This window comes from Oryzias latipes, chromosome 17 (genome assembly GCF_002234675.1).
Source record: "Oryzias latipes chromosome 17, ASM223467v1".
NCBI classification, from domain to species: domain Eukaryota; kingdom Metazoa; phylum Chordata; class Actinopteri; order Beloniformes; family Adrianichthyidae; genus Oryzias; species Oryzias latipes.
Window position 1 is genome coordinate 16,445,481 of NC_019875.2, and position 24,447 is coordinate 16,469,927.

The 24,447-nt window shown below is 38.9% G+C and overlaps 1 protein-coding gene across 1 annotated transcript; it reads right to left on the bottom strand.

Annotated features, from left to right (window-relative positions):
- Positions 1-1,664: 1,664 nt before the first annotated feature.
- scp2 (sterol carrier protein 2) lies at positions 1,665-24,008 on the bottom strand. The gene is made up of 16 exons (XM_023965174.1): positions 23,876-24,008; positions 22,423-22,480; positions 22,256-22,327; positions 22,034-22,165; positions 20,742-20,806; positions 20,469-20,595; positions 18,393-18,456; positions 18,181-18,267; positions 17,035-17,185; positions 16,816-16,963; positions 15,973-16,080; positions 12,629-12,782; positions 10,530-10,626; positions 8,835-8,964; positions 4,980-5,059; positions 1,665-2,118 (listed from the first exon to the last, which is right to left on the bottom strand). The coding sequence occupies exons 1-16, from the start codon at positions 23,927-23,929 to the stop codon at positions 2,023-2,025; spliced, it is 1,623 nt and encodes a 540-aa protein (XP_023820942.1). The 5' UTR covers positions 23,930-24,008; the 3' UTR covers positions 1,665-2,022.
- Positions 24,009-24,447: the final 439 nt, after the last annotated feature.

The window sequence follows — 24,447 nt, forward strand, 5'->3', positions numbered from 1 at the left end:
GTGAATTAACACATGTGGAATTATATACATAACAAACAAGTGTGAAACAAAAAACATGTCATATTGTAGGTTCTTCAAAGTAGCAACCTTTTGCTTTGATTACTGCTTTGCATATCTTGCAGATGCATTTTGCCATTTGCTATGGGCCAACAAAGGGCTGCACCTTGACCAAGGCCACCGCAAATCGATAATTCTTTTTATTTATTTTTAGCCACTCTTTTATAGATTTCTTGCTGCCCAAAGGATCGAGCTATTCTGTGAATCCGTTTCAGAAGAGATGACCTTGAGAAAACCTTAGCACTGATAGGAATTCAAAGTTAGCTCTGAGGCTATAAGGGGCTTTCATGCTGAGGCCGAAAAGAAGCTTTTATCATATCCCTAAGCAATGTACCCTTCCAAACAGTTATTCCTGCAAAAACTTTATGCAGACTGTCCGCTAAGCTGGACCAGGTTTATTTATAGTCCGTTAACTGAATAGTGTTGCAAGCCAACAAAACCCTGAATATCTCTGGGAGACGTATTCTTGGTGAAGAAATTATAGAACAGGAAGGGATTTCGCCAAAAGACATTAAACTGTTGATGCCCATGTAATCAAAGTAAGATTGATTTTTATTGATTTGGATTTCTTTTGAAAGAGCATGAATAAAGTAATTATAAATAATAATTAATTATTAATAGCAAAATTATAATATCAAAACCATTTAAATTCAATCAAAATGCATTGTTGTGACAGTATTTGTTCTTTCTCATTTATAATATAGCTACATTCTCTGTTTTACAACATCTACTTTGCTGGAATGTGGATCAGAATGAGGATACAAAGAAAACGGATGGAATTCAAAAACTTCTCAAGAGTAAAATGCCTCTTCCAATCTGCCTTAGTTAATTATTTTGAATGTCTTTGACAGTTCTATACAATAAACTTAAACACTGCTTTTGTCATAAGATCAACCTGAAGAGTTCCTACCCATTAAAGATGTCTGATTGAATCAGAAAATGTCTGGGGTTTTTTTATATCAATTGGGCTGTTTTGAGAACTGTAATTCCTTCTTGCAACATTCATCTTTCAAAAGGTAACAGACCCTGTTTTCCCATTCAATAGTTTGTAAATACCTCTCTTTAAAATTAGGAATTTGGGAGTTTTTTGACAATATAACCATTACCTGCACTAATTCCATTTTGTTTTGAGGCAGCTCCAATCCGCTCCTGACTGCAAAGAGTGAAACCAAACTGACCAAATGATTATTTTTAGCATTACCTACAATAAACATTAAAAACCCGAGTCCACTGGACAATCTTAATGTAAAAAACACCCAATGACAAAGTCTTTCCCTGATGACCTGAAAAATACCATTCAAACATTTTTTGTCACAGTTTCAGATCGGCTCACATTAACAAGTACTGACAGCAGCAGCAGAAGGCTGTCATTTACACTCCAAATTCCTATTACAGCTAAGCACGAAGCTCCATTCCAAACCCTGCTTCCATTTTAATACTCTAATTTGTTTTTCATTTAAAGGTTCAGTCTGCAGAAACTAAGTTGAGGGAAATCCCTAATACTACAGGATTTGATCAATTTGTGAATGTTAAGTTAAAAACCTGTAATTCTTCATCTGTAAGTCACAAAAACAAACTTTTATTCAAGAGTAAAAAAGACAAAAGTGTTCTTGTTGTTATAGATTCTATAGATTTTTATTTAGTAAAAATTAGACATCATTTACAGACTCTTGTAAAAGTGTTTATCACAGTGGATAAGGTCAAAAACAGCTCATTATTACAAATCAGAGGCACATCGTTCTTATAGCTACATGATTATATTAACATGTTGTATAATTTCTCCTTCAAATAAAAATAATAATAAATCACAGAATGTTTGTGTAAAATTACAAAGAAAAAAGATGCAAAATTTAACCGATGTAGTAAATCGATAATGGAAGGAAAATCAAGGGGACTTTGTAAGCGTTTGATGAGATCATTCATACTAACAGTAAAACAATGAGTTTGTCTCAAAGGTTTAAGCTTTTAAAGCCTTGCTTTGCCTGGAGAAACCTGCAGGTTCTGCAGCTTCATGGCCATTCCCAGGTTTCCTGAGACCTTCAGCTTTCCTTTGACGAACGCCTAGGGTGACGGCAAAGAAATGATCACAACGTCAGCTTTCAGAGGTTTTATGTAAGCGTGACTCACTCATTGAAAGGCGCTCTTTGAAACAGCAGAAGAACAAGACAGGATGCCATTGAAGTCACTCAACGTGGTTCTTTTTATTAAAAATGAACAAAAACACATCATGTTGATCCTTAACTTCAGATGCTGGAGTCACGTTTTGCTTTTTTAAATTCTGTATGCAGAGTCTTTTAAACTGCAGACATAAAAAGACACAATTTCTGTTTCCGTTTGACTTCGCTTACAGTCAAACATTGTTTTGTCCTACTTCAAACTTCATCCCCCTGAACCTATTAAAACTAATTTGTACTAGTGAATTAGTGGAACATTTGCATTCAGACAGTAACAAAGGGGAACAGGTGGCAGCCCTTAAAAGCCCACACATGTTCGAAGAGATATTTGAGTAGACTCGTCTGTACCCAAATCAAGGGGAAAACTAAAGAAAAAAAACAGATATCTTTGCTGCAGAGTGTTTTTGATTGACTCACCTTTTATGCTGGAATCTATAGAAAATTAATGATGAATGCTTAGAAACTCTTTCAATAAAAAAATAAAAATAACTTCTTAATATTTTGTGGACAAATTAGGATCCTGTCAGTTTAAGACAGAGGTCTGCAACCTGTGGCACTTTTAGCCTTCCATTGTGGCTCTTTGATTGAAGAAAATATTCATTTTGTTAGACTTGTGAATTTACGGTATAAAAAAGTTGTTAACAAAATATTTTCATCCTGTTGACATTACCTTACATCAAGAGGCCTTGTATTTCATCCAGAGTGCACACATGAAATATTCAAAATATTCAAATAGTGTTCAAAAGTTTAAAATTCTATTTATTATTAGGACACATTTAAAGCTGATTGTGTTATGCTGTAAAATGCTTCGTTAGCCCAGAGGGGAGAAGATTTATATTTTTGCATGTACGTCATTTTTCTTTTTTAAATGGATCTTATACCAATGAAGTGATATTTACATTCAGGTTAACATTAGTGAGTAGGAAAAAGGAAGGCTGCCCGCTAAAGTAGACATAAAACAAATGGGGAAAAATGCCTTTGGTAATTTATATTGTGTTACATTTGTGGTTGAAGTAAATTTGCTGCAGCAGCTGTAGTCCAGGGTGTCTTATTTTTCAAAGTGTGTTGCTTTCTTAAAAGTAAAAACCAAAGTCATGGGTAGAATAAAATGCTATCTTCTCTTTGTTTTTTCCATTTTTTTATTTATTTCTAATAAGCTAAAGTTCAGTTATATATACCATGAAAGAAAGTAACATAAATACAAAGAATGCTTGATTATTTTCTAGAAGTTCTGGTCAATGAGAACCCAGCCTGTATGGCTCCTTTAGTGTTGGAGGTTGCAGTCCCCTGGTCTAGAAGAACACGTGGAGCGTGTCTTATCCTGCATTGCAGGTTTTATGGAGAATTCAAAGGTAGCAGTGGCTAAGAGATCTGCTTTTATTTTGTGATGAAAATGAGAGATGACTTAATGCCTTAAAAAAAAAAATCACTTTGTTGATGCCTACCTTAAAAAGCTCAAAATATGTCCTCTGTGCATCTCAGCAATTTCTTAGGGAAACTTTTAATATAATAAAATAATATATATAATATGTAAGGGTTAAAGGCCAACAAAGTGTGCATTATCAGAAATTATTTCACTTCGCGGAAGTAACCGTCCAACGCGAAGTGCGTTAATTTCTGATAATGCACACTTTGTTGGCCATTACCCCACTTATACAATGGTCCGTGTGAATACTCGATTCTGATTGGCTGCTGGGTGTGCATTAAAACCTGATAACCGCACGGTGAAAAAAGAAGTTCCGGTCACCTACCTTAATGTATCACTGCGCCGGCTTCTTTAAAACAACCTTTTGTTTCATCATTTGGACAAAAACAAGCGGTAAGAGGTGAACTTTCTCTCTGAACTGATGCTTTATTCAACCCATCGGAAAGATCAGCATATATATATCTTGACTGCAGCGGTGGTGCGGCGCGACGCGGACTATTTGTTATGTAACTATTTCTTACGTAACGCTTACGCTTTGCGGATGGACGGTTCAGTCTTCCACGGCGTGTGTTAAAAAGTAATAACGCACACTTCGTCGGCCATTAACCCTTACATACCATGGTCACTTACAAAATATTCAATGAGTTTTTGGTAGTTTATTTTTGTTATTTTTTTGGTTTGGACTATTTGCTACGTGGCTTAGCCGGCGCGGACCTGGACTGCAGCGGCAAAGGAAAGCGATATCTATGCTGGTCTGCACTACAGATTAAATAAAGCATCAGTTCAGAGAGAAAGTTCACGTCTTACCGCTCGATTTTATCCAGATAGTGAACCAAAAGTTGGTTTTAAAGAAGCCAGCACAATGGCACAGAACATTTAAGCTATGTGACCGGAACTTCTTTTTTAGGTGTACATTATCCCTGTGGATTATCACTTTTTAATGCACACCCAGCAGCCAATCAGAATTGAAAATTCACCTGGACCATGGTATAAAATAAAATGTTGTATTCTTAGAATCATTAAATATTCATTTTGTTAAACGCACAAACTGCACGCAGTTTTTTTTATATCTTCCTAACAAGCAGAGTGAATGGTTTTTTTTGTTTTGTTTTGTTTTAAATTCTTTAGGGGCATTTTATTTCCAGTTTTCCTTTTTTGTTGTGATTTATAAAATTTAAACTGTATAAGAAACGGACATAAAGACAAATGGTGTTAATGGTATTAATTAGCAAAAAATTAGAGCACTTTGGATGATGAAAGATGACATGTTGGATTAACTATGTTGTTTAAAAACTTTTCCTTGAAACACTGACTGAACGCACCGTTTGTGGGTTTAACTTTCCGCTCATCAAGTCCAGTAGATCATGGTCGCTGATGGTCAGCATGCAGTCTGCCTTTTCCCCTACAGTGGGAGAAAATAAAAGGGTTTATTACACCTCACTGCAGGTGTATCAGCACAGCATCACAATGAGAAATCTGCAGACCAAAATAAATTCAAAAAAACATGCTGAATTTTTTATATAGCCAATCTTGGCGCTCTTTGTTAATGATCTTAATAGAAAGCAAGGCAGCAAGAGGGCCGATTTGCAATTTAATGAAAAGTGTTTGGAATTACTCGCACGTATGCCACATCGTGCAGCATACGTGGTGAAATCCAATACCAGCTAAATGAGGAGCAGCTCAGACACTCAGGCGCTTCACAGCTCAAATGAAAACTGTTTCTGCTGTCTTTAACTTTAAATGTCACCAGAAGTTGTGTGTTTGTGCTGGAGAGAAAGCCACAATTCTCAGCTTCCGCATAATAATGGAACATTAATATGCATGAAGTAACCAGCAGTACAGGAAAAAATGAGCTTTTTTTGGAGCATGTAAATGTTTGTGCCTGGTGCAATTTGATAGTGTTGAGCAATCCTTGTAAGAAGAAGTGTCGACTAGAAAGTAGGGATGCCAAATATTGGATTTGGACGGATATTTCCAGCATGCCAGTCATTTTAAAAATGTGATGGCCAAACTCAATAACCTTTTTTCTGTGAAATTCAATTCAAGGTTTTGACAAAAACAAATTCACCAAGATGGATTTTTTTAAAATGCTCAACCTTTCTCTCAGTGAAAAAAAACAAAAACAATCTTTGAGTATCGGAAGAATGTCGAATGCAGTCAAGGTTTGGGTGCTTAAAAACGGTTGTGAAAGGCCAGCGAACGACACAGAAGCAGATATTCAAATTAACTCTGCATGTGAGGTGATGAAGCTGATAGCTAAGGCTGTCCTTCCACAAAAATATTCTGTTGTTCAAAATGTGGACATGAGTGAACGTGTTGAATACAGACAAACACAAAGCACTTTTATGTAAAGCGCTTTGTGTTGTCAACTGGTATGAAAGGCGCTACACAAACAAACAAAGTTTGAGTTTGAGTTTAACCTACACTGTCTTACGTTACACATAGGGATTCTGAACTAAACAGCCAAAATGCCGACAAAATTAAGTGAAAAGCATCGAATACATTTTGGACATCAGGTTTTTATTTATTTATTTATTATTTTTTATTTATTTCGCTTAAATTGTTACTTTTTATAATTATAATCAATGGGAAATTGCTCCTTTTTTAAACCTGCCTCCGGTGGCTGATTTAAGAACTGCAGCATTTGGTATTACCACGTTAGCATTAGATACAGGGAAGAGAAGATGGAGGATTAGTGGGACCTGATGTTTTCACATTTCTCCTGTGCTCACTCTCCTCATTGGTAGTGGACAGTTTGCTCTTTAGAAGCTGGTTTTGACTGATTTTTTTGAACTACAGCTTACTCCTTGTGGGGTCTTAAGAGAGAGGAAAAAATCTGGGATTTAGAGAATAGATCTCCAACTTCTGGGCTGTAGACCATTGGTGGTCCGTGGGTCATTTCGCAGAAGGCTTAAAGACCACACTTGGACTCCTGAGCAGGCAAAATTTGGGACAAGCAGAGCCTTGAGGTCCCACAACCTAAGCCTTAGTCACATGGACAGGAGTTGGTCCATATGGGTGCTGCAGGTTTTTGGGTTGTCCGGGTGCATGGAGAGTTGTAGACAGGAACGCAGGTGGGTCTCGCAGATTCCTCAAGGGACGTCGTGAAAATGGGAAGTACGAATGTTGTACATGTGGGAAGTGTATCGGAAAATATTTGTAAGTGTACTGTAAGTTAGACACACTTATGAGGTACGGGTGATGGCGTCATTCGTTGTCCTCACACCACACTTTAGTCATTGGTAGGGGGCAGTATGTGCGTCCTACGGGAGCCCATAGGATGCCCAAACAAACTACACGCTCATAGTCTACTTTCCTCATTTCTGAGTCCCAGTAAATGTGACAGAACCGCATAATGAACTTCAATGGGTTTTTAACTAAAAACAACATAGATAAACCATCAAAAATGATGAAATGGATGCTGCCACATTACCTAAGAGGATAGAAGTTTTGTTTAATGTGTATTATGAAGCTTTTACATTTGGTTTGGGGAAAAAAGCATTCAGTGTTCCTGTGTTTGGAGCTTGCTAACAGGGAACAGTACATCTTGTTCATTACTGACCTTTTAGGATCTAACAGAACCTTTTTTTTCCCTGATGAAGCACTGCTGTCATCTTAGAAATTAAACTACAAATAACATTTAGTTCAAAAACTTTCAGTTCCAGTGCTTTCTGGAAACCATCATATTTTAATGCTGCTTTTTAAATGACTATTTATTATAATCCCATTTCAATTCAATTCATTTGATAGCAGTGAGCTGCAGCCTTTTCCAGAATACTGGAAAGATTTTTGTTTCCTTTGGTTTTGATGGTCACTGTAGCAGCTTTAATGTTTTGTGAGTCCATTAGGAATCAGGGATGCAGTTTGGTCAAGAAAAATACGTTCAAGGTCTCGACTACTTCAAATCTCCCACTAGAGAGCTCAGCTTTTCACTAAAAGCAGGACTTCACCAAACAAAACCACACAAAAGTCTTTTAATGACAAAACAAACATGGATTTTCTAGTCCAGTTTCCTCCTTAATTCTACCAGTATAACTTCTTGATGTATTTCCAATTTTCTTTAGAAGAACTACAATTGACAGAGTGAGCAAAAATTACCTATATAAAAAATATATTTTTTTTTGTAATAAAATATAAAGGAAAGAATAACCACACTTGGACCTGATAGACGTGATTTATTGAAATGAATTTCAAAATAAAATGTTGAAAATTAGAGGTAAAAATACCATCATTTTTGTCCAGGTCTGTTTTTCTTAGACTGTTTTTGACAAGTTATTTGAAACAATTTAAAAGCAATTTCTGATTTCCTTTGGTTATTTTCATTTTTTATTATAACTTTTTTTCCATTTAAAGTTGTGTTTATGACCTTTGTGAGTTGAACCTCATCCTCTCTGTGTTTTTTCTTCCTGCATTTGATGCAAAGCTTTATTCAAACTGCTAACAAACTATTTACAGAGGGCTGAACCTAAATAAGCAATACACAGGTGTGGGGGAAAAAATGTGTAAGATTTTTCATATCACTTGTTTTCCTGGCAGATCCTCACGAATAATTTTAGAATTCTTTCAAAATAAAAGCATTATGACAACAGTAATGCCACGTTCACAATGGGCATGTGACGCATGTTCAAGAATGCGCTAAGCGCACATTTTTTAAAGGGCCTATACCATGCAAAATCAACTTTTTAAGTGTATCATTTGAACCACTCGTGCATTTTTGAGTATTCCTCTAAAAACCCACTTTATGAACACCAATCCACAAAAACAAACGGGTTCTCACATAGATAAGTGAGGAACAGCCAGGAAGAGTTTCCCATATATGGATATAGTTTGCTCCGAAAGGCTTAAAAAAGCTTTCTATGGGCCCTTTAAATAATAGAAATTGCAAATGCCGAATTTGGAAAAACACATGAGGGTCCCCTCCATTACAAATGTATAATCATTATTTAAAAAGAAATAATGAACGTATTAATAAAGTTTGGGTTCTAACGTTTAAAGGCTGAAATAAGAACCTCTGAGTTCCTAGTTACTCCACAGCTGAACAGCAAAAAAACAATTCAGCCTTTAAGGAAGTTCAAACATTTATTAATTAATAGGAACCCATCAGAAAGGTGCCAAACGTTCTTGCTTTATTATTCTGAGACGCCGTTTGCAGTTAGGACGTGTGTTTTGACACATACCAGACTCATTCAGCACAGATCCTCTGCCGTTCTTCACATCCACCACCCACGTTGCCTCTTTACCGCCGGGGCCGTCCTTCACTCGAAAAGCAAAGACGCCACCGACCCTCTTCACCAGCTGCTCGCCTTTCTGCAAGACAGAAAGGCTCAATGTTTTCTGACACACGGAAAAGGAGCGAGACCGAGCTCCACGCGCCGCAAACCGAGCCCAGAGTCAACAACTCCGACGCTCAGAGTGAAAATCCTCTCATCCAGCACGTTTGGCTGCGCTGACACTCTAGGAGGAAGAGAAGCAGGATGGTGAGAGTTTAAGGATGATCTGAGAAGCAGCTGTTCATGACAGGAATGCTAGAGAATAAACAGCTTGGACCTTAAAACTCAAAGAAACGCTGCAGAGATGCAGGAAGGAGAGGAAACCAGAAAACACACTCTTTTTCACTATTACCCCAAAAATTGAGGATTTCTGTAATTGACTCGACCAAAAAGGAGAGCAAACCCCGCTGCTAGCACACTCGTTTGAGGTTTGCACCATTTCCGAGGGAGCTCAGTCTTCGATTGTACTGCCTTTAATCCACTGACTTTAGAAAGGGAAAACAGAATCTTCTCTATAGAAGTCAAAGGGATTTTGGGTTCCTGGAGCCAGTGTATACTTCCTGTTTGGAACGTAAAAGGGGGTGGGGTCACTCAGTCCGGTTTTCTTAAACTGCATTCACACCCAACGCCATTCAGGCGTCAGGGGCGTCCAGTTTTTCATTTGATTTTGATTTGAAATGGTTTATTTCAAGCAATCAAATAAGAATAATACACAAAAACAATACAATCATTGGTTATACATTCATACAATGACCTATCAAACTGATGATAATTAGACATATTCATAAATATTGCTTGAAAGGAAGTGGAAGGAAGCGTGCTTATATAATCCCACCCTGTTATACCGTAACCATTTTATCACATGATTTATCTTATGTCAATGTACAGGCACGATCAGAGGTCCTGCGGAGCGTTTTGAGCGTCGGCCGTGGCAGACATCAACGTTTTAAGCTTTAATTAACGTTTTTTTCTACAATTCTTAACAATTTTGTGGTCAGGGTTACAGTAAATTGTATAATTTCTGCTTCTAGCCGACGATGTCAGGCACCATCAGCTGTTCTGCTTCCTGGAAGTTTGTTTTGATTTGTAAAGTGTATTATTGTTTTTCTGTTTTGCCTTTTTAATTGTCGTTGTGATCTTTAAAATGTTTTTGCGTCGAGTGATTTGTTGGTGCGATTTGCACTTTAGGGCCACCGTAATTAAAAAAAAAAAAAAAATTTAAATCATCAGATGCCTCGATAAAAGGTCTCATGCTGAACGTTTCAAATGTTTGACAGATTCTCCAGAGCCTGCTTTTTCAGTGGTAGGGTTGGCCTTCAACAAGCTGGCGAGAGTGGTTGCCATAAAGTTGAATGCGACCAAACGCCTGTTCTACACAGTCGAACAGCCGTATTCACCTTCCTAATGGATGGAAAAAATCGAATCACATCATATGTCATAGCAGTACAATTTCTCCCCATAAAACAGCAGTTTGTTCAAGGTCATGCTATGTCTTCTCCAATCATTCACCTTAAATGGGAAAAAACACAAGATTCCACTAATGCATGTGCAGAAATCTACCAACCACAAGAGGAGATGACAGGTCATGAGCAAATATCTCACCTGCCGAAGCTGGTTTTCAATCTCTTTGAAGACGGAGTGCGATTTGAAACCTTCCAGATTGCCGTCCTTTGAGCTGCCTGATGAACCTCTGGTGGACCTGAGGGAAGAAAAGAAAAAAAAAGTTAAGTGGAAAAGCAGCAGCGCCCGGGAAAGAGGAGACCGCTTTCAATCAAGCCAAGTGGAGATTGGGTTTTCTGATGGGTTGTTTATGTTGAAGAAGTATCTTCCCTGCAAAAGCAGGGGAAAAACAGAGAAAGCAACCTTGTGCAGATCTCAATTATACATAGTTAATTCCTTTTTTCAAAAGGAATCCAACCTGAACTCTCCACTGCAGAATATATCAAAGACTTTGTGCTTTGCTCAAAAATATTCATAAGTAGACAAAAACAAAAAACAGTGTCTAACACAGAGAACATACGTTCAAAACACAAAAAACAAATGGAATAATTGTTATAGCTAGTTAATAAATATAAAGAACTGTTAGTTCATGAGTTATAAATGACTTGCTAACTATATGTCAATTCAAAACTGTACCTTATGTATTATTAATTTATCATCAAGCTGTTAGTATTTTACTTTCTAATGACTTAAGTATCAATAAACTGTAAAATAAACTGTTAACTAACACTTAACAAGACATTAGTGTATAATTGACTAACAGCTTGTTCGTGATCTATTACTAATTAATTAGGCACATTTGTAAATATTAAACAAACTATTATTAATGACCCAAAGCATCACATTAAACCTCTGCTTCATTGCAGAGCGACTAATTATTTGCCCATTTATTTTAAGAATTTTACTTTACTTTAGTTACGCAATGATCAAAAAGCATGTAATCGAGAGCCCCAAATAGGATTATTACTGTATGAGTGATTATGTTTCAGCTGCTAGTCAAAGTAAAGCTTCCATCAGCTACTGAACACTCAATAATAGTTTCAGCAAAACGTTTGGCACTAATTCATTTCATTCATTTCTTATTCTAATAATCTTATTCTGTAAGAAGACAAACTGTGTGGTTGCAAAATAAAACAAACAAAAAAAGGCCTGAAATGAGGTGAACCTTCTTGTTACTCTTTTATATTAAGATTTTAAAATCTTGAAACCAGAAACTTTGCGTCTTCGATGATCGCTTCAATGTTTTTCTGCATCAAAAATGAAAAAGAGCCTGAAGAAATCTACACCAGAAAAAGAGGCGAAAAGAGGCTTCAGTTTATTAGGGAAGATATAGACTACATTTTGGAGCAATGGCGTGAGCCTGGCGTGGTCGTTTTCACACATAAACATAGCACAACAATGCCGAGGCACCATGAAAGCCTTTAAGAGGAGCAACTTTCCCATCACCAGCACTAAATCTTAGCCAAATCTGAACGGGATTGTGGATGCAGAACTTTCTGGACGTTTTGACCAAAAACTCTCAAGTAATATATTGGTTTGTTATATTTACGGGTTTTAAAATTGAGTTCTGAAAATTAACCCTTACTGACAACTGCTGGGCTGTTCACAGGTGACAATTGGGCAAACCTGTATGAATGTGAAAATGTTCATGTTTTCCTACGGGCTTTCTGTGAGTTACAGGTCATAGCAAACACCTATACGACCTGCAAAGGATAAGTGAGGGTGAAGGAGGGGAGACGCAGACGTGTAGCAATACAGATTCCCTCCCTCTCCCCCCCCCCCCTCCCCTCCCCCCAAGTCCTGCAGACTGACTGAGGAGCTGGTTAGTGCTGTTCACATGATAATTGTTTGAGAAATTTGAAAATAAGACTATAAAATTGAGTGTAGTTTGTGTGGGCATCCTTACATATCACCTGCCCCCCTCCCTCTCCGTCAATAAAAGAACGTGCTCGCTTGTAGAGAACTGCAAGACACATGCTTGCTTGTAAGAAGCCACCCAGTGGGTCACCGGGTAAACTGACCTGGCTCCAGATTTTTTTCCCAAACATAAAAAAAAGGATGATAGGACTTAGTTTGCAACTCAAGTGTTTCTAATTTAAGATAATAAGGACAAATTGTGAATCCCAGAACTAAGAAATGAACCTAAAAGATCGCAAAAAGAGCTACTTGACCTTTTCTAAAGTTGAATAAATTTCAGTCACCTCATTTCCTGCGGGAAACCCATCTTATAAATGGTGACAACCACCGCTCCCCCCAGGCCAATGTTATGCTGTAAGGCCACTTTGGCTCCTGGGACCTGCCTGCGGTCCGCCTTCCCTCGAAGCTGCCAGCACAGCTCTGCACACTGAGCTAGACCTGTGAGAGGAAGAGCGCAGAAAGATCAACTCAAGATGAGGTAAACAAGAGGCAATGACAGTATGGAGGCCAGTGTAGGCTAAAAAAAAAAAGAACATCCCTGTTATATAAAGTGGAATGTGTGAAACATATGGAAGATAAAAAAGCACATCGGCTCCTCATTTTCAAGGATCCTTCAGAAGAAGCGTATTATTTGAAAAGGTAGAACTCAAGAAAGGTTGAAACAGACGGTACAGAGTAGATTGGAAAAAAAGATAGTTTTGTTCTTCAAAGCAAATACCTTTCTGCTCTTCTCGTTTCACAGTCTGGTGCGAATACAGCTGGTATTGATGCTTTTTTAACGTTCAGAAAAAGTGCCTCAATGAGGGAGACATAAAAAGCCAAACACTGAATCCCAAAAGTCAAATTGCCGGTATGTGTGATTAAAGTGTTCCCGCTGAAGGAGATCAGAGCTCGTGCACAGGCAGAGGGCTGTGCATACAGATTGTAATATCTATGACACGACCAGCATATCTTTACAAAAATTAGAGATGTTGTTTGTGACTGGAAAACAGAAAAACAACAGAGAACTTTTCTGATTTCCCACTCCCCTTTTTCATACCGGGAATCTATTTGTGCAAGTCTATATGCACATGCATGTGCATATAGACTGAGTACATATGTATGAAGCCCTGATCCGGCTGCACTGTTTGTGTGTCCTCAATAGTATGAGGCGAGATTACAGGAGAGGCCACAGCCACCTGCCCCTCACATGTAGGCTTCTGCCCACATGTAGGTCAAGTGGGTGTCAGCCTGATGCCATCTAGTGGACAATGGCGGAAGTGAAAATAAAGGTTGTAACTTATCCTCATTCAAACCAATGTTCTGATGAAATGTAAAAATAAAACAATGTACTCTTATAAATTAGAATAAACCCATGCCTGATAAACGGAGATAAACAGAAAAAAAACTTGAATAAAACAAGAACCAAAAGATAAGATCCTGATTATTAACTATATTTTTTGTTAACATGTAGCCTTGAGTTTATTGATCAATGTACGAGTCATTTCATAACCACATACATGAACTGTAAACTGAAAAGGACTCATTCTATAATTGAACACTCTTAACACCCTTAAAGACCCACTCCAATGAAAATGGTGCTTTTGGTGTTTTTGACATGTTCTTTTTTAAAGATGAAGGAAATTCATAAGAAAATAAGCTTAAAATTGAACTTCTGAGTATTTATGTAAGGAATGATGGCTGACGAAGTGTGCATTACCAGAAATTAACGCACGCCTTGGAAGCCTGACGCAAACCGGAGGACGGTTTCATTTCTGGTGATGCGCACTTCGTTGGGCATTATCCCACTTATATCATGGTCACTTATAAAAAAAAAAAAAAAAAAAAAATATTCAATCAGTTTTTAGTATTTTTTTTTTTGTTATTTTTCAGGTTAAATAGCAGTTTAGTGACGTATTTGTTGCGTGGTGCTTAGGCTCCCCTGTCACGGCACGATTTCTGGCATCGTTGATTTGTTTTGTAGCACTCGTTGCTTACAGCAAAAAGGCTATGAAGAAGGTGGATGTTTAGGATATACTTTATTCTGGGGTTTGTGGGAGTTTCTCCTCATACTTGTGGAACTTTTGTCCCACATATTAAAACAACGACAGGGGGGCCACGGATTCTGTCAGGCCGCTGATCCAGCTTGCCAGAATCTGTGCCTCCCAATAATTGTCCATTGTTACACATTTCCATAACAAAGTCACTTTCGTAAATCGCGTTTCTTATTGTAAATCAGCCAAACAAATGCAGTTTTTAGTTTTCGTTTACTTTACACAAAAAGCTGTCGTTCCTTTACCTAGAATATGTGGAAAACAATTCAAGCATGACAATAAACTCCCAAACCCAGCAGAATCAAGTATAGCAGGGGTCGGGAACCTATGGCTCGCGAGCCATATATGGCTCTTTTGATGGTCACATGTGGCTCGCAGACGAATCTTTAATTATACTTTTTTTTCCATTAGACCAGTTCTTCTCGGGCGCGATGCGATGCCAGAGGCGCGCAGTAGTAGCGGTGCTTGGAGAAAAAATCTACGCCAGCGCTATCAGTTACTATTATCTATTATTTCACAGAGTTTGTACCAGCTGGAAACCTGTGAATTGCCGTGCCTAAAACTGTGCGCTCCCGTCTCTGAGAAAGAGCGCGCAGATGCGGGGACGGGATGTGTGAGGAAGAAAGCAGGGGGGGGGGGGGGGGGGGGGGGGGGGGGGCACAGGCAGCAGGTGAATCGCGCAGGGATTGTAAAAACGTAAAACCCGCTGCCCGTCACTCACTGCAGCGTGTGAGTGTGTGTTTGGCTCCATGTCTGCATGTGATCAGTCTGTCTCACATCTACAGAACATTCAGACCTACGATGACGTTTAAAGTTTCAACGCCTGCATGGAGCAGAAACTCCACGTAAACCAGACTAGACCATCAGCAAAACTACCACGAGAAATACTCATCATTTATCAGCAACAACATAACAATGTTATTAAAAAAGCAAAAACATGTTGTTGCGGACTGAGTTTAACATGGCTGTTGGGCCGTGTTAAAAGTTCTGGAGTTCATTAAACGCATCAAGCAGAGATCTGATTGGCCCTAAGTTCTGTCGCTCAGCCTGTTGTTAGGTAGTTTGGACCAATGGGGTTCAGCTATGGGCCGGATAAGGAAAATGGGAGGGCTGGAGCGGCAGTGAGCGAATATAAAGTTGGGAGACGCGCGCTCGTCTCGGCGGGAAAGATTGAGGAGTTGCTGAATTAATTGTTCGGCGTTTGTTGTGGTCTGTTGTAACCAGAATAAAGAACCTTAAAAGAGGTTAAGTCTCAGTGCCTCAGTGTGGGAAAGAGACACTACATTATTGTATGGCTCTTTGGAAATTACATTTAAAAATATGTGGCGTTTATGGCTCTCTCGGCCAAAAAGGTTCCCGACCCCTGAAGTATAGGGTAAACATCCACCTTTATTTTACGCTTCTTGTTTTAAAGAAGCCAGCACAGTGATACAGAACATTTATTCACCCGGACCATGGTATAATCAAATATAATGGAGATAATGAAAATTGCTTAATCTGATCAATGTTCCCATTTCTGCTTACAGTACACTTATCCTGCAAAATAAATGGCCCATTTCCACCACTTTTAACTGGCTAGTATGACATCTGTGTACCTGTGGCTCCAAGAGGATGACCTTTGGAGATGAGGCCTCCACTGGGATTGACCACAAACTTGCCACCGTACGTGTTGTCCCCTCTGTCAATGAGCTCACCAGCTTTACCTGCAAAAGCATCAGACAGGCAGATTATCAGGATAATCATAATCAGAGAATTCACAAGTCAGCAGACTCCATCAACAGTTTTTCTCACTCACATCGTATAGGTTTATCCAAAAAACATCCACGTAAGTGCTGACATTTTTGAGCAAATGTAACCTTTAGAAGATAATTGTTTGTTTCCTCGAGGTCACTGTAATAACTTTGTTGCCAAATCACAGCTGCTCAGACAGAGACATACACATATCTTGCCGTTTTCTTGACTTACAATTATTTATTTTAGGGAAACGTCTTCATGTTGAATATTTACTATTAGCATGACCTACAGGTAAAAATCCAATTAGCTATGTGTTTAGTTAGGGAATTTGTTGGCGTGTTTCTCATGCAGGACAACCATAGAAAAGACTGTAATGGCCTAAAACAAAACAGTAAAGTAGATTTTCCCAGCATTCACCTGAAAAATTTAGCGTCCATGGCCTTTTTTTATTTTACATTTAAAGAACTGCAAAGTATTATTTTCTGTTCATCTCTAAAGCAGCAGTGGATGCAGTTTATGTTTTCCAAGACAGAAACACAAGCGTGGAGATCTTGTTTTGTTTGATTATGCAACCGCTCAGAAAGTCAGCTTTGTGAACATAAGTCAGTTTGAAGCTGGGGTTTCCCGCAAAAGCTGTGTTCAGGAGTCTGCTGTAAACAAACACCAAGTCTGCATGTTGTAGATGCGGTTGTGACAAACTGTACCTTCATCACACAAGCCCAAAGCCTCGTAAGTGATGAGCTCATTGGCCGAAAAGCAGTCGTGCAGCTCAATCACATCAACGTCGCTTGGCTTCAGACCCGCAGCTTCAAAGCACTTTTTGGCCGCCAAGCGGGTCATGTCGTATCCAACCTGCAACCGAGGAGCTGAACGCTTCATCAACAGAGATGAGCCGTGGAATTTGTCCTTTCTCTACAGCTTACCATCTTAATGCAGCTGTTTTCTGAAAACGTAGAAGAAAGGTCAGTGACCATCTCCTGAGCCACGATCTCCACAGCCTGACCTTCCAGCTGATGCGTCCTGACAAAATCCTCACTGGCCAAAACCGCTGCTCCGGCGCCATCTGAAGTCGGACTTGTGAGTGAGGAAGAAAAGAAAGAATATATATTATTATATTATAATTTCACTTTTCATCTAAACATGTAAACATAAAGCCCTTTAACCATTTCTGCTAAGCTCTATTTGTAAACATGTGAACATAATTCATTACGTGTTTCAGTTTTTTTCTGTCTTGAATGTACTCCAATCAAATAAGCGCAAAAATCTTTTTTTTCTTTTAGTACAAGAGCATACTTATACTTCAGGGGAAAAAAAGCTTAAAAAGGAGTATAAACTGCAAACAAAAACTGACAGCAATAACTTATTCAATTCTGAAACTGAACGGATCTATCGGTATTTATTTATTTATTTATTTATGGTTTTCTTACAACAGAACACAAGAAGACTTAAGGATGGCAAACATGGGGCCTATGTCCAATAATGTTATTAAGAAACAATGTTGGGTCGTGTTAAATTTTATGTAGCGACTGTTGTAATTAAACTAGAATAATTTGAATAAATAACTTGATCATTTTATTAAATGAGAACCTGTGAAAAGAAGCAATAGTCAGAGGTGATCCAATCTGTCTCCCAACTATGGAGATAACTAAGAAGGTTTGACACAAAAATAAGAAATGATCATTCTTTTAGGTAGAAATACTTTCAGTAGCTCATATCATCTGCAGTTTGTAATATCCATCCATGAGATATTTTGGAGAAATCTCTGTATGCTAGGGACATAACCTGAAAGTCTCTACTACAGAATGCCTGTGATGTTTTCAAGCAAAAAAGGGAATTCTGACAGTAATGAGAGCATGGGGTGGCTGAAGACACAGCTGTCATCGACCCAGCAAAAAGGTGTTACAAAAACAATCAAAGCCTCATTTGAAAATTTGGAAATGGTAACTATCCAGGTTTTAAAAAAACAACCTGCTGCCAGCTATAGGTGATTGGATTATCACTCACTTTTAGGAGGCAAAAGTGTCATTCTTTAATTGAACTTTAGTGATCTCACAGAGGAGAAATCTTACCAACACTGCAGGAGAGTCAGGAAGTCGAACACCTTCCTGGAGTTCATCACCTGCTCCAGACTGTACTCGTCCTGGAACTGGGAATACCTACATGATCAGGCAAAGAACTGTCAGCGGTTCTGCTTTATGGTGGAGCTGACTTATCCACAAGTCAAAACCGAACTAAATGAAGATTATTTGGAAGTCAGTGTGCAGCTTTTGCCATCTCTTACGGGTTATTGGTAGAATGCTTGTGGTTTTTCCAGGCAATCTTGGCAAAATGTTCTGGTTTGGTGCCTGGGAGAGTCAAACACATGCATCAAGAACACAAGTAACTGGATCTCCTGGTGAAAGAACTTATAAAATGTCACAAATACTACAAATAATGTTTTTTTATATACCGTAAATTCCGGACTAAAAGCGCACCCGATTATTAGCCACACCCACACATTTTCACGTGTTTAACTACTTTTATACATACACAAGCCGCATCGGAGTACAAGCCGCATGTATTAGGCAACATTGTCATCCAGACAGATCACGTCCTGAATCCCACAGTAAGTGTGATTTATTAGACCACAGTGGGTGGAGTCAGCTTTGCCTCAAACTCATGTATTTGAGCATATTCACATCAGCCAAACAGTATGGACCTCTATTCTGTTCACAAGTTCCTCAGTTATGGTTTTTTATTTATTTTTATTTTTTTTACTTATTGACAATCTAGGTATCATACATAAAATTACAAACAGTAACCATATAATCAACATTACATCCCTCAGTTATGATGAGGAAATTTACATCCGCGATTCCACATTTCCCATGAGTCTTAGGGGCTAAAGGCGGGGCCAACGCCCGGCTCGCCATTCTTTTTTTTCTTTTTTTTTATTGAACAATTGCAACATTCTGTTGTACGTGTTTAAGAATGAGCAAGTATCAGCAGTGCACGGAAGGGTGAACGGGTAAAGCTCTCCTTCCGCTTGTGTCGCAGCAGCGTTATGGGAGTAACAGGGCTGGTTAAAAAACACACTAGTAAAATAAAGCAGCGACAACTGAAAAGCGCGCGCCTCAGCGCGATACGCGCGCCTCCTCGCGGCGCGTGGGTCAGAAGTTTCCTTCCACAACAAACACTGTTGCTCCGCGGACGCCTCGAGTAAGCCCTGGCTGCCGCCTGCAGAATGGCTCGACGCCTCTGCGCTCCCGCGCTCCTTGTCTCCCCTTCCTATCTACTCCGACAGCTCTGGCCAGGGCGGCTTCAAGGAGGAGCGCTTCGTCCCCATTGCGCCGGTGAACGGAGCAAATCGTGTCTGTGCAAAGCAATCGGACTTAATACTGTAAGTTTTGTGTATGGGGGGCGGATGCGTTGTTACGTGTGGGAGCCTTCAGACTGCCATCGGCCCCGCAGCTCACACGACACGCAGTCTCCAGCTCACACGGAGGCTGTGAGCGTTTCAATGCAAAACTCTGCTCAGTCCTTAATAACCGTTAAAACGACCACGTCAATTTGTGTTTCCAGTCGTGTCCCTACAAAATAAAGGCTGATATTATTCCCACATATTTACGTGCAGCCAGCCGAGTCACTATGACTCAGAGGTAAATGCACTCCTGAGCATGCGCTGTTCTCTCCGTCACGCAGCTGACCGGCTTTTCCAAACCCGTTGGTGATGGTGGATTTTTTCACGCTGCTTTTAACGATTGCTTTTAACTTGAAAGCTTCATCATATTGTAGCGGCGATCACGTGCACGTTGGGTCTAATGGCACCAAAGGATTCTGGGATGCGGCGGGGCATGCGTGTTTCGTTTTGTTGAACCATGACTGAAGTGTCTAAGACCTGAAGTGAAGTCCATGCTGTTTGGCTGCTTAGAGGTGTGTTGAAAAATAAATGACTTGTGCTTGGAGTTGGATAGAGAATTCAAACCATTCACTGCGTCAGAAAATACGTACATGGCGGCCGCCAATTAAATCCATAAATTAGCCGCGTCACTGTATGAGCCGCACGGCTGTAAGCGCAGGAAAAAAGTAGCGGCTTATAGTCAGAAAATTACGGTATATATATATATATACAATTAACAATGTATTCACAAAAAAGAGAGATTACAATCCTGAAAAGTTGAAATGTTCTAAATCCAAAGACAGAAATTGTTATTTAGGGTTCCAGGTTCAAATTAAAATACAAAGACGATACAAATTCTGAATTTATCCTGTCAGAAATGTCTCATGGCTATTTTGGATGAGCAGCTGAAACATCATAAACCAAAAGAAGTTGCTCCTTTAAAAAAAATGTGCTGCATTTTCCTGAGAATTTCTTTACCATATTTTTCCATGTGCTCCCTTCCAGCGTTGCCAAACATCTGTGGTGCTGCTGGAGCTGCAGCCATCTCATAACGGTTAATCATCACTTCCATGTGCTTGTCCAGGGGATTGGTCCGATCCATATACTGAAAACATAACAAAACAAAACAAAAACAGACTGATTTAAACAAATTTAAAGATGCACTGTTTGTTTTCTTTCCAAAACCAGAGAAAGAGCCTCTGCTGAAGAGTCTTTGAGAGTTGAATTTGGTCTGGCAGGGAGCATCCATACCTTAGTAGACAAGGAACCTCTCTCCATCTTCTCAAAACCAAGAGAAAGGACACAATCAGCAAGACCTGCAAGCAGAGAGGATTATTTCACTTATTCTCTGGAGGAATCTAATTTAAAAACTTTTAAATAAGAGTCCATGGATCAACTAGAGTGAAAAAGTCTGCAAAATATTTGGAGTACAACCCAATTGGTCCATCTGCGTTCTCCTGCCGGGGGAAGGCAGCCTGAGCAAAGATGGCCACGCCTCCCTACCACATAAACTTCCTCCAGTTCTGCTGCTGGAACCCCTGGGTGCTCCCAGGCCACCTAAGTCTGACGCCGTCTCCCAAATTCCTCACTACTTAGTGCTCTATCTAGCGTGTTTGTCAGTGTCCGAATCTACATTTCCAAAATCCAGTGGCCTAGAAATTTCCCAAAAATCTCTGCAAAAAACCCAGTCTGTATCAATGCTCACTAGATCGGCCAATATGGACCATAATGCATTGCGTTTGAAAAATTTGAGCTTCGAAAAAAAAATATATTATTTATAAATCATCCATATTTTCCTCATCAATACACAGTGGATTCATACATGGAATTCGTAAAATGTTCATATTTATTAGGATTTTACTTCTGCAAATCGGATATGCTGCTTAAAAAAAGGAAAAGTAGTGAGGATGTTAAAATCCAGGGCACTAGATAGTGCCGCGCTATTTAGGATGTTAAGGAATTTGGACAGTCAGTATCTCCAACACCCCCCCCCCCCCCCCCCACTAAAAACCTAAAAAAAAAACAAAAAAAATAAAACCTCCCTGCGAGGCGTCAAGGGGGCGTACGAAAGAGCTGACAGAACCTCCCTAAACTGGCCTCTCTAAATGTGGAGGAACCGCTCCTCAAGCTCCTCCTGGGTGACACCCACCACCCAAAGGAGGGACCACAGGGGAGCAGGGGGATCTGACTCGACAGCCAAATCCACTAGGATGGACAGATTACAGCTATTTTAATGAAGACTGATTGATTAAAAAACAAAGGAAAAGACGATATAAATGCATAAATATCTCAAATCAATTTAGAAATATTAGTTCATGAGTTGATTTGAAAAAACATAAAATCTTTTTGACATGATAATGGCTCCTAATCATAAATAGACATTTTTCCACTTTTACAGTACACACTCATGACACATTAAACCCTTTAAATCTAATGATTGTCAAATAACGTTTGATGAATAGCTTGGAAGTTGTTCACCTTTCGGCAAATCGCCACAGCTGTCAATGATTTGGCAGAGAATAAAGCAATGAAGCTAAGCTCACCTCCCATGATTAGCTGACGGCCCATGAACAGAGCGGTGGAGCCTGTGGAGCAGTTGTTGTTGACGTTGATGATGGGGATCCCCGTCAGACCCAAACTGTGGTAAATAGCTCTCTGCCCACAAGTGGAGTCCCCTGAAATTAAGAATGACACACTTAACATCATTTTAACCAACTTTCTTTAGTTTTTATTAATGAGGAGATATATTGTAGTTTAAGCTTTACCATAGACATAACCCACACAGGCCTGTTCAACGGCCGAGTACGGGATTCCTGCATCTGCCAGAGCCTTTACACCTGAAACAATTGGCAGTGAAATCACAGATTTATAAAAAAAAATTATGATATGGTTTCATTTCAGTTTATCAACACTATCACTAAGAGATAAGTACCTGCCTCCTTGGCCATCTCAGGGTAGTCATCATTTTCTCGGGCTCCAGGCTTGTCAAACTGAAGAAATAAAGAAAAAAAGACAGATCAAATGCAGGAAATTCTTACACAGTTCAACATTACGCTTGCCACGTGTACATCACATCAAGATGAAGATTCTTAAGTCAAACTAACCCATTAAGCTACAAATAAATAAGACATTAATACAGGGGGCAAAAAAAACACTTGCAATTAAAAAAAAACATGAAACTGGAGCAATCGTAAGATTTATTGCACCTATGGGTAGGAAACTGCCCCAAGCAGAAACTTCAACCCTACAAACCAGTAGAACATATCTAAACATAATTAAATTATTATTTGAAATAAGTGTTTGTTTTTTCCAATTAGTTTTAATGAGATTAATATATTAAATAATCAGTGGGCAAGAAAAGGGAAACAGGTTCACATCTGAACAAAGTACAGTGCTGTTCTAGCAAGATAGTCAAAACTACCACCTAATACACATTGGAAGTCAGAGTTTTATGCCAACCCGTGTCAAATAAAATGATGATGATGACCAAAATGAACCGGAAGAAAGAGTGAGAAAAAAAAAACCTCCATTTGAAACATACAGATAAATATCAGCATGACATTTTGCTGTATATGTCCTTTTTTTTTTTTTTTTTTTTTTTTGAGGGCTGTCTAACTTTTGTGAGGAACTTACAAATTACAACACAACCAAACAACATAACCACAACAGTAAACGGAGCAACAACCAACGCAACTGTAAACAACCACAACAAACACCCAAAACAGCCCAGAACAACACATCCCACAATGCATCACGCCCACTACAGGTGCTTACAGGTTAATTTCAATACTTCATTAATGATTTTTTTTTTTACATTTAGATTAATTTTAAAAATTCACTTTTAAAAAAATGTCCAAAATCAGTTTTCAATATGTATTTAACAATTAACTTTAATTTAATTTGTTTTAGCATATCTTTCATTTATTTATTCAGTCTGAAGTGACGCTCACTGTTATGTCAGTCATCGAGCAGACCTTTGGCACAGATTGAAGCCCTTAGACGCAGTTTGTATCTGAGCTAAAGATGGACTCTGATCGGAACCTAGAGCTGCAGGAACGGTTGGATCATCCAGCCCTAAAGTTTGACGGGGATTCAGTCTACACTCACCAAAAACCCAAAACATGAAATACCTGAATGGACAAGAATGTGCAAAGTTCTGGAGAAATGTTAAAACGTTAAAGTTAAAAGCTCAAAACTTCCTAAGTCGATGGGAGCAGCGTTTTCTTTTTATTAATTAACGTCATCATCGCACCTCGATGTTCCATCTGGGAAAATGTTGCTGGATAAAAGTTAGCTAAAACTAGCTAGCATCACAACTTCAACAGCATATTCGATACATTTTTGCTATTCAAGTCTGTTCTCTAAAGGACACGCATAGAAAATACCTTTGTCATGCCCACACCGATGACAAAGACTCGGTTCTTCTTTCCGGGGGCCATGGCGACGTGCTTGTCCCTAACTAAGATGTGGACAGAGGAGCACCAATGACACCACTGACAGGCAGCAGCTGATGGACAGGCTGACGTTTACGTCAAAGATCGTCTATAAACTCTCAGATGCATCACTCTGGAATCAATTTCAATTGGCTTCGGTTCTCTGAAAGCTATCCAAACAATCGTATTAGTCTTTTAACAATAATTAATTTTCACAATTAATATTTATGTTAAACATAGAGATTGCCATAGTTCAAGAAAATGACAAGTAAAATTTAAAACTTAACTCTTTGTAAACTTAAGCTAGACAGAGTACCTGTAAAATGTGACAGAGTGAAATGTCTTATGATCGTCAGAGCTTGTTTATTAGCTTAAAATGCTAAATCAACTAAACAAAATGAGTCAAAATGTATATGAACAAAAACAGCAAACAAAAAAATTATATAATTCTCACTTTATTTTTCTGAATATCTATTATGACATTTATGATGCACACTTCACACTGCAAAATTCACCATCAGGGG

Excerpts from the sequence above, each read along its gene's own strand:
- scp2 (XM_023965174.1), bottom strand. The coding sequence starts at position 23,929 with ATGGCCCCCGGAAAGAAGAACCGAGTCTTTGTCATCGGTGTGGGCATG. Across the intron at positions 12,783-15,972 it reads TCATCCTCTTGGAGCCACAG|GTCTAGCTCAGTGTGCAGAG; the intron begins GTACACAGATGT and ends TTCCTCTCACAG. Across the intron at positions 8,965-10,529 it reads TTGAAAACCAGCTTCGGCAG|AAAGGCGAGCAGCTGGTGAA; the intron begins GTGAGATATTTG and ends TCTGTCTTGCAG.